This window comes from Rhinolophus ferrumequinum, chromosome 16 (assembly GCF_004115265.2).
Source record: "Rhinolophus ferrumequinum isolate MPI-CBG mRhiFer1 chromosome 16, mRhiFer1_v1.p, whole genome shotgun sequence".
Lineage (NCBI taxonomy): Eukaryota > Metazoa > Chordata > Mammalia > Chiroptera > Rhinolophidae > Rhinolophus > Rhinolophus ferrumequinum.
Window position 1 is genome coordinate 51,375,349 of NC_046299.1, and position 14,691 is coordinate 51,390,039.

The following is a 14,691-nucleotide window of genomic DNA, read 5'->3' on the forward strand; positions in this document are numbered from 1 at the left end:
ATCAATTAGGTCAACATATATATATATATATATATATATATATATATGTTACTGGTAATATATATATTACTGGTTAAACTTTTTGTGCCTTCCTATTTTGTCTGTCTGAACTATCCATTTATGATTGAAGTACGTTGAAATCTCCTGTAATAATTGTAGATTTGTCAATTTTTCTTATTATTGTCAATTTTAGACATATTTCAAAGCAATATTATTGAGTGGTTACAAGTTTATGATTCTCCTGGGTTCTAAATTCTGTTAATTATTTTGCCGTTTATTACTCTTTTTTTGAGTGACTGTTGATTGATGTTAGCCTATTTGTATCTCCAGATTTTTTTGATCATATCCTAGTTTTTGGCAGTTTTCTTCATAAGTAAAAATGTTCTCTTATGTGTCTATTCCACTTCATTTTGTGTTTAGGTATTCACACCTCTAACTCATTCATTACATTCTGCTGTAGAACACTGATTGTCAACTTTTTTCAGCGTAAGGACCTTCAAATAATAATAGTGAACTTTTATTGTTAGGAATGTCTAAAAACAAAAGACATAATGAATTTGTGATGTTTTAAAATAAATTTTTATTTTATTAAGCACAACACCATCAACATACATTTGAAAACTACTAGCATCTGTAAGATATACTTGCTTATACATTCATCAGTTTCTGCTGTAACCCTAGCATGAGATGGAGAAGGAGTATAGAGACTGATGGACATGTAGGTACCAGAGTTCTTGATTGAACCTCGCAGACTCAGAATCTCCTCTCCCTTCACAGATGCCAGATTTGAACGGAATGAAAGAAGTGGGGAGAACGACTAGAACCGGTCATTCAGGCTTTAAAGCATTCAAAGGTTGTGACTCATACTCTACCTTTCAAATAAGCTGCCTCCCAAGACTTGAGCAGCGTATAGCTTGGGCAGCAGTGACACGTTTAACTTTCTCATTCCCAACATGCTTACTGTCTCTTGGCTCTGGCAGAATCCTGTTTTGTTTGAAAATGAAGTCAAAACTGGCTGCATGCCCTCCTAATCTCGTCTGAAATAAAAGAATTTTAGTGAGCCTGTGTTGTTGTTTTTTTGAGTATTTTAGGCTTTGTTATCTCAGTGTACGTGTCTTAACAAAAAGAATTTGCCGTTGACCTTAAAGGGTTTTGAATGTTTTCAGTATGATTTCTCGTGGCTTTTAATTTCAGTTTTGGGTGTGCACCTGCGGTGTGTCTTACATGATCACCGAGTTAGGACAAGGGAAGGGATTATTTGTGGACGAGGCCTGTAGGATCTTTAAACCTAGGAGCCTGGGGTCGGAACAGCACGTTTTTGTGTTATCACAGTGTACACACAGAGGTGGTGCTCTGCACTTGCTACTTGAACTAGATTAAAGTGGCTCGTGGTACTCTGTGTTCCTGATGCCCTCCTAACACTGTGACTGCTTGCGGCCTTCACTCAGGTTTCTGGATGACTAATGGCTGAGGATCCTTGACCTTTCTCACAATGGCGGCGCCAAGAACAGAGCATAGGGACTGGCACTGGGATGCCACAGAAGAAATCTTTTTTGGCTGTTGTAGAGGAAAATTTGTGCCCAATGGCAAGTATATATTAAACACACACACACACACACACACACACGATACTTTATTTTCATACGTCTCCCTATTCTTTTGAAATCCTCACGTATATTATTTTTGTTACCATTTTAATCACATGTATCAACATGAAACGACTTGAGGATGAAATGAACTGGTGACAGAGGCGGTACTTCCTATTTGAGGGAAACCAGGAAGACTGGGCTATCAGTTGTGGATACCTGAAATTTCACTGGAGCTCATTCCTCAGGTTAACAATTTCAATACTTAAGTTCTTAGTGAAGGGAGAATTTTTGAGTCAGAAACAGTCATTGTCACTTATCAGACCTTTGGCTGAGGATAGACTCTAAATATGGGAAAGGAGAGAGAGTCTGAGGGCCTGTCCCTTCCCTTTACCCCCTGGCCTCTCACTCAGGCCTGGACTTGAATAGTGTCTTCAAATATAACACATATTTAGTCATAGAGAAAAAGAGGGAGTCTTAAAAGAAGATGCTTATCATGCAAATAAAATGATTAAATGTAGCTTCTTTTCAGCCAGAACTGCCATCTTCCATGAATTCGCCAAAATGACTGTCACCAAAGGAAAGAGGAGAGACACCTGTTATATGTTCTGTAGGCCTTTTAGAAAACATGGACTCGTTCCTTTGGCCACATACCTGCGAATCTACAAGAAAGGTGATATTGTAGACGTCAAGGGAATGGGCACTGTTCCAAAAGGAATGCCCCACCAGTGTTCCCATGGCGAAACTGGAAGAGTCTACAGTGTCACCCAGCATGCGGTTGGCATTGTTGTAAACAAAGAAGTGCAAGATTCTTGCCAAGCGAATACTGTACATACTGAGCATATAAGCACTATTAAGAGTCGAGATAGCTTCCTGAAACGCATGAAGGAAAATGATCAGGAAAAGAAGGGAGCCAAAGAGAAAGTCACCTGGGTCAGTCGAAGCGCCAGCCAGCCCCACCCAGAGAAGCACACTTTGTGAGAACCAATGGAAAGGAGCCTGAGCTGCTGGAACCCCTTCCCTATGAATTCATGGCATGATAAGTGGGAAAGAAATAAAAGACCTCTGTACTATTAAAAAAAAAATAAATGTAAACACTTTAAGTATACCACTGTATTTATGACCGTGTTTTTGCACTTCTTCATTTTTAAATATGATGGGCTTCTCAAACGTGGAAGTAATCTGGGCCTTTCTTGATCTCTGGGAGACCGTGCCCAGATGGGAAGGGAAAGAAAGTCTCGACAAGAGTTGTGAAGGGAGCAGAAACAGTCCTGCCAATCGATTTTGCCTGCCAAGTAATTATGCCAGGGCCAGCCTAGTTGGAAATGGAGGTGGTGGGTTCGGTGGCCACAGGTGGGAAAGCCTCATCTTCCAGCTGACTGTGTTCTCTTTCTTCTTTCTACCTGTTTCCTTCCCATATCTCCTAAGTGTCTTCTGTACTTTATGTGATTAGATATACTTGTGGTCTGACCAGCCAACTCTCTTGAAAGGACAGGTCCTGTGACGTAAACACCTGCTACTTTGGGTGTGCTCCAGGGTAATCTGAATTCCATGAAATCAGATTTTCAGGTGTTCTATTCCATAGCACTTCAGTCTTTAGCAAACAGAATGCATCTGTGTGTGTGTGTGTGTGTGTTTGTGTGTGTGTGAGTGATAGTATTTATACCCTAAATGGTATACTGTCTAAGGTCAGGTTTTACTAAAACAGTGAATTTGATAAAGGTTAGTTGCCCGCAGCCCCCAACATGTTTTTGGGGGTGGGGTGAAAGTTTAACTTGAATGTTTCAGAGAGCTTTTCAGTTTTAAATTATGGAACAGTATATGTCCAAATAGGCCCATGAGACTGTGTCCTGTATATTATTTTGTCCAGTGCTCTCTGTCCTTCCCTCAGCTGAATCAGTGAGCTGGGATATGATGCTTGATTGTTACCGAAGCAGACTGGAATTGTTTGGCTTCAGAGTGATACCTGTGCATTGTGATGGTAGACTGCCCTCCCTAATCAAACCAGGACTATTACTAATGCGAGTTATTTTTCACAGGAAGGACTGTGTGTGGGGTGGGGTGGGGACATAGAGAATGTTGTTCCATTGGAAAAACAACTCAAAAAGATGTTACCAAGAGAATCATCTTTTTAAGTAGTGCTGAGTGTCTGAGCGCGGGAGCAATGGTGTCCTCACCTTCTCCATCACAACTTTCCTAATCGCAGCTAAAAATGATACTTCCACTTCTATATCTGCTCAGCATGTGCTGGACATACTTCTAAATACTAATTCATATTTGTTTACGTATATGTCTCCTCCTACCAAGGTGGTAATCTCTTAAAGCTAGGGACTTAGCAAGGTCTTTCTATTTCTAGGACTCATAGCATGTAGTAGGTGCTCAGTTTGTTAGATGAACAAATATATGAAAGGATTAAACTAAAGGAATTTTAGATTTAGTAACTCACTTCTGGATGCAGTCTAGAAGAGCATTTAAGAATGACTTGTGGCAATCTATAATCTCTAGATCTGTTTTCCCCTTATTTTTCTTAAATAAAAATTTTAGCATACGCTTAAATTTCTTGTTAGTGATAATTGAAGTCACATGGACCTGAACTTGGAAACTTTACATTTCTTAAATTGTATCAAGTTATATATCATGTGATAATTCTAAGTAGAATGGGTTAGTGGATTATGATGAATGAACATATTTGGGGCCCCATGAGGCTGTCATTGGTTCATTGAGATAAACTATAAGGATTTTCTATTAATTTAGGTTGAAGACTCAAAAGTAGAGAGAAGTCTTAAATTCTGTTAGTTGACTGATTTAAAGTATCTAAGTCAATATTATTAGTATATAGTCAAGATACGCAATTACTTAGGATATGGGTTTTATCCCTGCTGTCATTCTCTAAAATGTTTTTTTTTTAAATTTTGGATTTATATTAAAAAGTAGATTACTTTAAGAAGCTGTACAGCTTGAATGTTTAAATAAAGTCTCATTTTCCATAGACAAGACAGGCTCCTTTTTGTTTCCAACTACTGGCTAGTCATGGTGGGATTTGTTTGGCTTTTATGAATACCATTAAATTTTAATGTAAAGATCAGATATCTTATTTTAGAAAAAAAGAAATGGTGCAGTGTCTGTTTTGCCCTTATCATTTTACCACACAAGGGAACCACTAGTGGAGAATCAAATTGATTCTGCAAAACTTTTCCATTTCATCTTTTTTTTTTTTTTTTTTTTTTGGTTTCCTTTCTCCATGATGACTATTCCTAGCTTTCATGTATTTTTTGTTTTTTCCAAATTTGAAATGCTGATTCCATAACTGGATCCTTGCAAATTGGTGTTGTGCAACGGTTACATTCGATGATGCTTATATTTGCTCTAACTTCATCAAGGTTCATGTTACTTGGAAATAAAATCAAGTTTGTGACTTTTTAAAGTCAGTGATTTCTGCAGGCCAGATGATTTCCTGATTAACTGTACTTGTTGAAAATTCATGCATTCATTCATTGATTTATTCAAATATTGATTGAACATTTATTATGTGTCAGACATTCTAGTCTGTGACTACATTAATGAATAAGATAGACAAGGTCCTTGGCCCTGCTGAACTTGCATTCTTGTGTGAGAGAGAGAAAACTAAACTGAGAGGGAGTGATATGTCTCATGAGAGCACATTGGGGAGGTACTCATAGATTTGGGATGGTTTCCTCAAAGTAGAGGCATTTAAAAGTGGAGTCTAGAGCGGCTGGTTGGCACAGTGGTTAGAGTACAGTGCTCATAACACCAGGGTTGCTGGTTCGATTCCCACATGGGCCAGTGAGCTGTGCCTTCCACAACTAGATTGAAAACAACGACTGGACTTAGAGCTGAGATGCGTCCCCCACAACTAGATTGAAAAGAACGACTTGACATGGAGTTGATGGGTCCTGGGAAAACACACTGTTCCCCAATATTCCCCAATAAAAGTTATACATAAATAAATAAATAAAAATAAAAGTGGAGTCTAAGAGGACAAGTAGGGATTAGTTAAGCAAAAGAGGGGGGAGAGAGTGTTTGAGTTAGAAGCAAGAGGTAAGTGCTTTTATACTAGTGGTCGTTAATGAGTGGTTGGCTGTTCCTAAATGGCTTTTGAAATACTTCTCTTGAATATTTTGAAGTTTTCATTTAAACATTTTAAATCATAAATTGAGTTGTATTTTCTGCCATATTGTATGTTATATATATGTCTTAAATGTTTCCATGTAAATTTAGCTCGCTTAATTTATGGAAAACATCTGCCATAATCATTGACAAAGCCAGTTCTCATTGACTAACTAGGTTGCCAAATCAAATTTACTTTTTTTAACTTCATTTTTAAAAAAGTTCTGACTTAGGCATGGTCAGTTAGCTCAGATGGTTAGAGCATGGTGCTAATAGTACCAAGGTTGCCGGTTCGATTCCCGCATGGGTCCCTGTGAGCTGCGCCCACCTTGAAAAAAATAAATAAATAAAGATTGGTTCATTAAAGAAAAAGTTCTTGCTTCAGTCAGTCAGTTATCTTTTAAAGATATTTAAATAATAAAGAAAAAAATATTTTTATATTTGCCCACATACTTACCATTTTGTGCTCTTTATTGTTTTCTGTAAATCCAGATTTCCACCTGGTATACTTTTTCTTCTTCCTGAAGGACTTCCTTTAACATTTCTTACAGTTCAGATCTGCTGGTGACTAATTCTTTCAGCTTTTATAGATTTGAAGACGTCTTTATTTCACCTTAAACTTTGAAATGTGTTTTCTTTGGGTATAAATTTTTAGGTGGATTGATTTTTTTTTTCTTTCATTTCTTTGCTCCACTGTCTCCTGGCTTGCATTGTTTCCAGCGAAAAGTCTGTTGTTATTATTTTTGTTTCTCTGTGATTACTTAATTGCTGCAGGGTGTTTTTCTGAGGTGATGAAAACGTATAGACACAAGAGAGAGTTGGTGGTTGCTCAACATTGTGAATACACTAAATGCCACTGAATTACACCCTTTAAAATGACTAATTGTATGTTAAGTGAATTTTATCTAAATTAAAAATATACATTGGGATCTAATTTTGGTCTGTCATAGTGGTGAAGATACATAAGTTTGATTATACACTGAATTGTTGAGACTGAGGAAACAGATACTCTCATCCTCTGCGGTGGGAATGTAAACTAATAACTTCTGTGGATGGCAATATGGTGTTTGTCAAAATTATAAATCTCCATACCTTTGAGTCAGCAATTCCATTTAAAAATGATATATGTTCAAGATGATTCATTGCAGGAGGCCAATAAATTATGGACTAGTTAATGTAGCTGTATAAAAGAATGAGGACTCTCCTCATGTATTTTTATCAGAACATCTCCAAGTTAAATTAAGTGGAAAAAAAAAGAACAGAATACAGAGAGTATGTGTAGGATGATACTGTTTGTGTAAAAAAAGGCAGAAACCTATGTTTTTGTTTTTTTATTCATAAAGTATCAGTTTTTTGAAGAAAATAGGAAACTCATAACATTGGTAGCAAGTAGACGGAATTTGAATGCCGAGGAGATAGTAGAAGGAAGGAGATTTTTCACTGTGGTCTTTTTTAGTTTTATATATGTGTATGTTTGTGTTGTATCTATGGATATACATATTATGTAATTTAAAATTAAATGAAGTTTTCATGTAAAAATTAAAAAGGAACAGAAAACAACCAGTTGTCTCAAGAGTGATCAAAAGCCACATCAATGAGGTCTTGCTGTTCACTGACATTTATACATACTGCCTCATGGCCCTCTTGTTTGTGACTTAGCTCAGTAAAGTATGCATCTTGAAAGTTAGAATTGTGTTTTTTGCATCTTTATGTGCATACCTATGATGTCCATAGCCTGATGCTTTTTATGCAGTTGACATTCATATGTTGTTTTAATTCTATTTGTTAACAGTGCAGCACTATTTGATATTCGCAGAGTTTTACATTATTTCATTTGATCCTCAGAACAACCCTGTGATGTGGGCTTTTATATGCACATGACATTTTTTATGTTTTCAAATAAGAATGTATAATTTTGGCTAAATATTTTAACTTTAAAAGATTTGTTCCATATCTTTTTAAGTTATAAATAATAACATAATAGGTTTATTGAATATGAGATTAGAGGAGATGATCTATGAGGTCCTTTTCAACTCTGTGAATGGATGAATGAATACATTTTAGTAGTACAAGAGAGTCAAAAAGAATACTTGGTTTATGCATTTTGGGTTCCTCTTTTAAATGGACTCCTCCCTTCCCCTAAAAAACACCTTTGGCTGGATCAGGTTGTCTGTGTTATTAAACTGTATTAATATTAAACTATTAATAACTGGTTCAGTTATTAATGCCAGTGACATTTTAATTAACAACAGTTTTATAAGGCTGTTTTCAAAGAGTCCAATAAATTTGTTAAACAAATCCGTTTAGCTAGATGAATGAGGAATTTATGCATTACCTCATACTTTCTCTTTGTTTCCTCCTATTCCTTTGCTTCATTTGACTATTAAATTTCACTTAACACAGTCCTTTGGCATTTTATTTTCAGATGCTCAATCTGAAACTGTTGTCAAAGATTTCTGTTCTTGGTGAAGTGTGTATAGGGTAAGGAGTAAGGAAACAAAGGAGTTACAGAGATGTTGCAATCTAAAGTAAGAGGTCCAAACCATTTTCTCATCCTTTTTTGTTACCAGGAAGTAATGAAAACAAGGGCTTAGTGCAATGAATGAATGAATGAATGTGCTGCCCTCAATCGTCAATAGAAGCTAAAGCCTTAGGTTCTATTATAAATTGGTCTTGGCTGTTTTCCATGTGGGAAACAAATGTGAATTTACGTCCATTTACATTCTTTGCATTTTACATGTGATCTTCTGCTTGGTTCTCCCAGGGAGTTAACTCCATGTTCCTCCCCACAGGGTTGAGAATGCTTGCACCAAACTTGTCCAGGCTGCACAGATGCTTCAGTCAGACCCTTACTCAGTGCCTGCTCGAGATTATCTCATCGATGGCTCGAGGGGCATCCTGTCCGGTACATCAGACCTGCTTCTCACCTTCGATGAGGCTGAGGTAAGCGGGCTGAGGCCCATGCAGACCTCTGCGGGACAAAAGCCGAGTCTTAAAGATAATAATGGAGGGTTGATGATTGTTTAGAATGAGAAAATGTTGAATACAAGGTAATACATCTGAATTACCTTGTTTTCTACTTATTGTTCACTCAGTTGACTGAATACTCCGAAATATATTTCCAGGTTCGTAAAATTATTAGAGTCTGCAAAGGAATTTTGGAATACCTTACAGTGGCAGAGGTGGTAGAAACTATGGAAGATTTGGTCACGTACACAAAGAATCTTGGACCAGGTTAGTTATATCCAATTTTTATAATAAAATTTTATGGATTGTCCATGTTTGATCTAACTCCCCTCTACTTTTTGCAGAAGATAGGTAATGATGCACTGCACATTTAGGTGTCGCTCCTCTATGGATCGAGCTAAAGCTGTGCTTCTATGGAGATGTCATTGTCTCTGAAAGTTGAATCTGCTTTCTACAAATCCTGGCACTGTCTAATGAATTAAATTCAGTATTGCAAATGTGGGAGAATGGAGGAAATACTTTTCTGTGACTAATGCTTGAGGCCACCCTGAATCCTGACCTTTCCATTCCACATTATACAGCATTCCTTCACTGTCTGCCAGCTGGCTTGTAGCTCTCTGTGACTTCTTTGCTTGCTAATTAGCCAGCCTACTATTAAAGATTCATGCCCTAGCCCAAGGCCGCATAATTTAATCAGACCTAGAAGGAGAGAAGAACTACTGTGGTTAAGTCTCATTTTTGAAATGATTGTTTAGTCACCTGAGAATTGAATATTCAAAGTACATGAACAGATACCAGCTTTTCATGTTATAGACATAGAATATAAACTTGTAGGTCCTTAAAACATGAATGAGACCAATGACAAGATACATCACATATTTAACTTGTCAGTATTAAAGATCACATAGCCCCTTATAGAATTCTTTTGTCTTATGTGAATTGATTTTTTAATTAACAGTATTTTCATGAGGTTTGGTGCAGTCATTCTATAAACTCATGGCTATTAAAAATTTCTCTGAGCCATCACTGAAGATCACTGGAAAATGGCTTTAGAGCGGTACTCTTTAAACTTTTTCATAACACTGGAAAAAAAAGCTATTTCTTCAAATGAAATCTTATGCAGAATCCCAACATATAAAAGACAAAACTGGAGTTACTGTAGATGAAGCAGGGGCCACCCTGTCATTTCCACCCCACCTTTTCCATCCCCCTTTGGTACCCCTTAACAATCTGTGAACTACTTATGAAATCCTAAGATTAGTTTGAAAAACCAAAGTTTCAGAGACTCACACAGCACCTTTGAATAATCCCCAAAGTAAACAAAAAGTGCAAGAAGGCTGATGCCAAAACACCAGATGCTTTCAAAGACTGTCATCACTAAAATTATTTTTACATTTCTATTTGTTTCTAAATATAAAAGTAGTACATGCTTATTTTGGACAAATTGGAAAGTACAGAAAAACATAAAGCTGAAAACAAAACACATTATTGTAATTCTTAAGATTTTTTTCGGCTACTAGATTCTCAGTACCAGGCTCACATGAGATTCTTACATACGAGGTCTGACAATTAGTTCATGAACATGTTGCAATGATGTTGCTAACCTTTTTTGATATTAGAGGGATTATTTGTTATGAATTTGTTCCAACTGGACAAACAGTTAACCAAGTTTACTATTTGCAAGTGCTGAAAGGCAGCGGGAAAAAGTTAAGACGACCTGAACTTTTCACCAACAATTCATGGCTCTTGCATCACAGCAATGCGCCAGCTCACACGTCACTGTCTGTGAGGGAGTTTTTAGCCAGTAAACAAATAACTGTATTGGAACACCCTTCTTACTCACCTGATCTGGCCCCCAATGACATTTTTCTTTACCCAAAGATAAAGGAAATATTGAAAGGAAGACATTTTGATGACATTCAGGACATCAAGCATAATACGATGACAGCTCTGATGGCCATTCCAGAAAAAGAGTTCCAAAAATTGCTTGGAAGGGTGGACTAGGTTCTGGCATCAGTGCATAGCTTCCCAAGGGGAGTACTTTGAAGGTGACGTAGTGATATTCAGCAATGAGGTATGCGGCACGTTTTCTAGGATGAGTTTGTGAATTGAATTTTCAGACCTCGTACATACACGTAGGCGCAGTGGCCCGCTACACCGCGTGAAACCTGAACGCATGGTAGCCAGGCAAAATATATCTCCCCCAATTGTGAATTTATTTTTTACAAATATATATTTATTCATTTCAACATTTGTAACGCTTTGTGAATGTATTTATGTCAAACATGAATATTATATCACATTTAGAATTTATATTTAATAAATTACTTTTAGTGAAAAGAATAAAGTCCTGAAAAATTCTCTTTCATAAATGCTCAAGTTCAGTGATAGTGTCTATTGTTTAAATAAGTGGGTACTCAGTTGGGACTTGCCTAGTAACTCATGATGGATTTCGGCTCAGAAAACCAGACTCTGGATTGCACTACTTACCCTGCACACTTAATTCCTTCCGCCTCAGGAATGACTAAGATGGCAAAGATGATTGACGAGAGGCAGCAGGAACTGACTCACCAGGAGCACCGAGTGATGTTGGTGAACTCAATGAACACTGTGAAAGAGTTGCTGCCAGTTCTCATCTCAGGTATTTTCTGCCTCTACTTTATCGTACAGAAAAAAAAATGTTAATGTGTTCTAAACTCTGGTGTTCACGTTCTTTTGCTGCCTAGTTGCATATCCTTTAGCCTGGGTAGAAATGAGACCTAACAGATTGGGTGTTACCTATGGCTGCAATTGGTTGGCTAAGAACCAGTGTTTATCTTCACTGATGCTCTGCTTCTCCTGCTCTTTGTTGGAAACTGCCCGTCCTGTTGACTAGTTCTGTTCTCCAGAAGCTCTAATTAGCCCCTTTTCGGGGAGGTGGAATCTCCCCTAGAAACTGTAGTCTTGGACGTATGGATTTTGACACCTATATTTGTAGTATAAAAAACCATTTAGGAGCTGGAATGGACATTACAGTGTACTGTGTGATAAAGAAGTGAACCCAGAGCCCTTTTCAGTGTTGTGATAATACAGATTTTTCAAAAAAGATATTTAAGTGTTCTTTACATTGTGGAGCTGGTGGTCTGTGCCAGCTGGGACCACCTTCCTATTGGGCAGAGACCAGAAATGCAAACATGGTGGCTGTTCTCTCAACTAGCTGCACTTATGATCTAGGATGTACCAGACACCTCCTGGTTTACCTAAGTTGTCTTAGTCAGGTTGTGAGTTAGTTGAACTCTCAGGGGGCAGCTTTATTTTCAGAATCTTGTGGGACATGTCACTGTGATCCCCAGCTACTGCCCTTCAGCTCTGGCATTTCACTTAGTAGCTAAAAAGGAGCTGTGAGTGTAAGAGTTCAGAAAGCCCTTACATGAACTAGAAAACAAAAATATGTAGATAAATCTTACAATCTCTGTGGGAAATATGTTTTTGAGTCCAACTGTTTGATGTGGCAGAAAGGATGTTGGGAAGAGGATTTCTTTCTAAAGTGGGTCACTCACAGTGTTGATTAATCTTTGTTTTTACAATTTTAATTATTTTATAGGAACATATTCTCTTTCTCCAATGCTTCATATTATTATTATTATTATTATTATTATTATTATTATTATTATTATTATTTTCTTCTTCACTTTTGGGGGTTAGAAAGTCCCTGCCAACTGTTGAGAGAAATCCTGGAAGATACACTCAACACTTTGGGATCTTCTATTAGGATTGGGGACAGCAGGATTCTCCAATTAGTTATACTGACTGTTTTCATCTTGTCCCATTGGGTTTGTGTTTGATGGGGCCAGTGTTAGGGCTGGGATGCTGACTGATTTAGGAGGATATTTTGGATATTTTGTGACTGTAGGTCATCAGTGTATGCATGTTAAGTTAGTTCCTTGATCGTGTTGTGGTGTTGTTTTGTAAGCTCGGTTTTCTTTACAATGAAGGTTGCTGAGATTGGAACTTTATCGGCAGACTTGCAGTGTCTGCAGGTGGAACATCTTGTGTGAATGTTATACAGCAAAATTCAATTCCAAGCTTAGTTTCTGATCTTTTGTTTATTTTATAGCTATGAAGATTTTTGTAACAACCAAAAACTCAAAAAACCAAGGAATAGAAGAAGCTTTGAAAAATCGCAATTTTACTGTAGAAAAGATGAGTGCTGAAATTAATGAGATCATTCGTGTATTACAACTCACTTCTTGGGATGAAGATGCCTGGGCCAGCAAGGTAAGCGTTATTAGAGGAGGAATAAGCAAAATCTCCAAATCTCTCCTTGGGGTTTTGATTGTCTCACATTTTATCTTGTAACTATATAGCATAAGACTACTCAGATATTATGAAAGTAATTTCTTCTTTGCTTTTGTTTCATGGGTTACTTGCTGCTTTTGCACATTTCCTTTGTTCCAAGGTAGAACAATAAATAGGTATGTCTGGTGAATGTTGGTTGAAGGCTGAGACGTAGAGCTTTTCCTTCAGGTTGGAGTCTCATTAATAGGTCGAAGGAGGAACTCCTTCGGGTGTGGTGTATGCCTCCCTGAGTGAGAGCTCTGCCTTTTCTGTGGGTGGTTGTTGCTAGGTGACTAAGTCAGAGACATAATATAGCTGTGACTGAATTTTATGGAAAACGTCTCCTTCACCAACCTTTGACCCACAGAAATCGACAGAAGAAACTTTTGGCATTTCTAGGTGTGTGCTGTCATCATTCCATTTTTCGTAAGGAAAGCTTCATTAAAATGTTAGTTTTCTCATGTGTCAGTTAGTTTGATGGGCCCTTTCACTCTTTAGAACTTAGTCGAGAATTTCTTCTCGGACTCTAGAAGGGTTGGTGGATTCCTTCTAGAGTCCAGCAGCAGTGGTTTTGTGTTGCTGCTGCTGCCGCTCTGATTTGCTTCTCCCTGTCTAGTGACCGTTTGGGGGGAACAGAGACACTTGGGCTTACATTACACTTTCCTACTAGGAGCCCAAGATGCAGGCAGTGGGGAAACACATTGTCTCCAGCATCCAGCTTCCCCTCTTGTGACCCAGAGGTTGTCTTCAGGGCCACCCAGCAGGCTGGTGGCAGACTCAAGAGGGGATTTTGTAGTATGACTTCCATGGGTTGCCCAGTAAGGCTGTTTTCCTCCAGGTCCCCTATAAGGTAAGGTCAGAACTGGGTCTCCCATCACCAAGCCCTCTCCTGTTGTCCAGAAAGGGAATCTAAATATGCAGAAGAAATGAGTCAGCTTATCTTAATTATGGATTTGTTTACAGAGGCATGAAGTTCTTGAACAAGTTCTAAGACTATATTTTAAATTTGTATGGTAAAATCATTTTAAGTCTTTGATATTATACTTCATTTTGCTTTTGCATATTTGACAACTTTCACTTCCCTGTTATGACTTCTTTATGCATCTGTTTTTTTGTTGTTCTCTTGTTTGTTTTATTCTTTTTTCTCACGTTTAGAAGGTAAGCTTTCTCCTGCCCTCTAGTTTTTTGTTTTGTTTTTTCCCCCACTTAAAAAGAGAAAAGCATGTCTGTGAGGTTTTCCTGTGCTGTGTGCCATGCCTTATTCCGTGTGCCGGTGTGTGACACTGTGCTCGAATATGCGTCAGAATGTGATTTAATATGGGACTCAGGGCTGTGCTGAGCAGGCTGTTTGACTCGGGCTCACCTTAAGCTATTTCTTTGGGGAAAGCAAAAGGAAAGACATTATCTATGGGCTATCAGGCTTTCCATATTTAGTGGGTGCTTTCATCTCTTTGAGTAGACTCCTGAGAACTGAGGACTGAAGCCAGTCATTCTCACTGGCTTCATTTGAGGGGCAGGTGTCCCCAGGTAGCTGGGTGACCCCGAAGTTACCAGTGGACCTTGCTGTTAGGAAAGGAAACTTCCAGCTGCTACCATCTCTGTATTTGCTTCTCCTACCAGTCTCCGTTGCAGGCTCTGGAATTTTGCTTTTAGAGATGTGTCGTTGAGGTTTTAAGCCATAATGAAAATGGGT

General features: G+C 37.9%; 1 protein-coding gene and 1 long non-coding RNA gene across 3 annotated transcripts in view; both read left to right on the top strand.

Annotated features, from left to right (window-relative positions):
* The window catches only part of VCL (vinculin), a 94,200-nt gene that overhangs the window by 42,340 nt on the left and 37,169 nt on the right, over nucleotides 1-14,691 (top strand). For both annotated transcript variants that reach the window (XM_033131241.1, XM_033131240.1), the window contains exons 3-6: nucleotides 8,507-8,657; nucleotides 8,840-8,948; nucleotides 11,200-11,322; nucleotides 12,778-12,938. In XM_033131241.1, the coding sequence (XP_032987132.1) occupies nucleotides 8,507-8,657; nucleotides 8,840-8,948; nucleotides 11,200-11,322; nucleotides 12,778-12,938 (544 nt within the window). The remainder of the gene's footprint in view (nucleotides 1-8,506; nucleotides 8,658-8,839; nucleotides 8,949-11,199; nucleotides 11,323-12,777; nucleotides 12,939-14,691) is intronic.
* LOC117036371 (uncharacterized) lies at nucleotides 1,612-2,632 on the top strand. The gene is made up of 2 exons (XR_004425359.1): nucleotides 1,612-1,834; nucleotides 2,119-2,632. It is a non-coding gene; the product is annotated as an uncharacterized LOC117036371 (long non-coding RNA).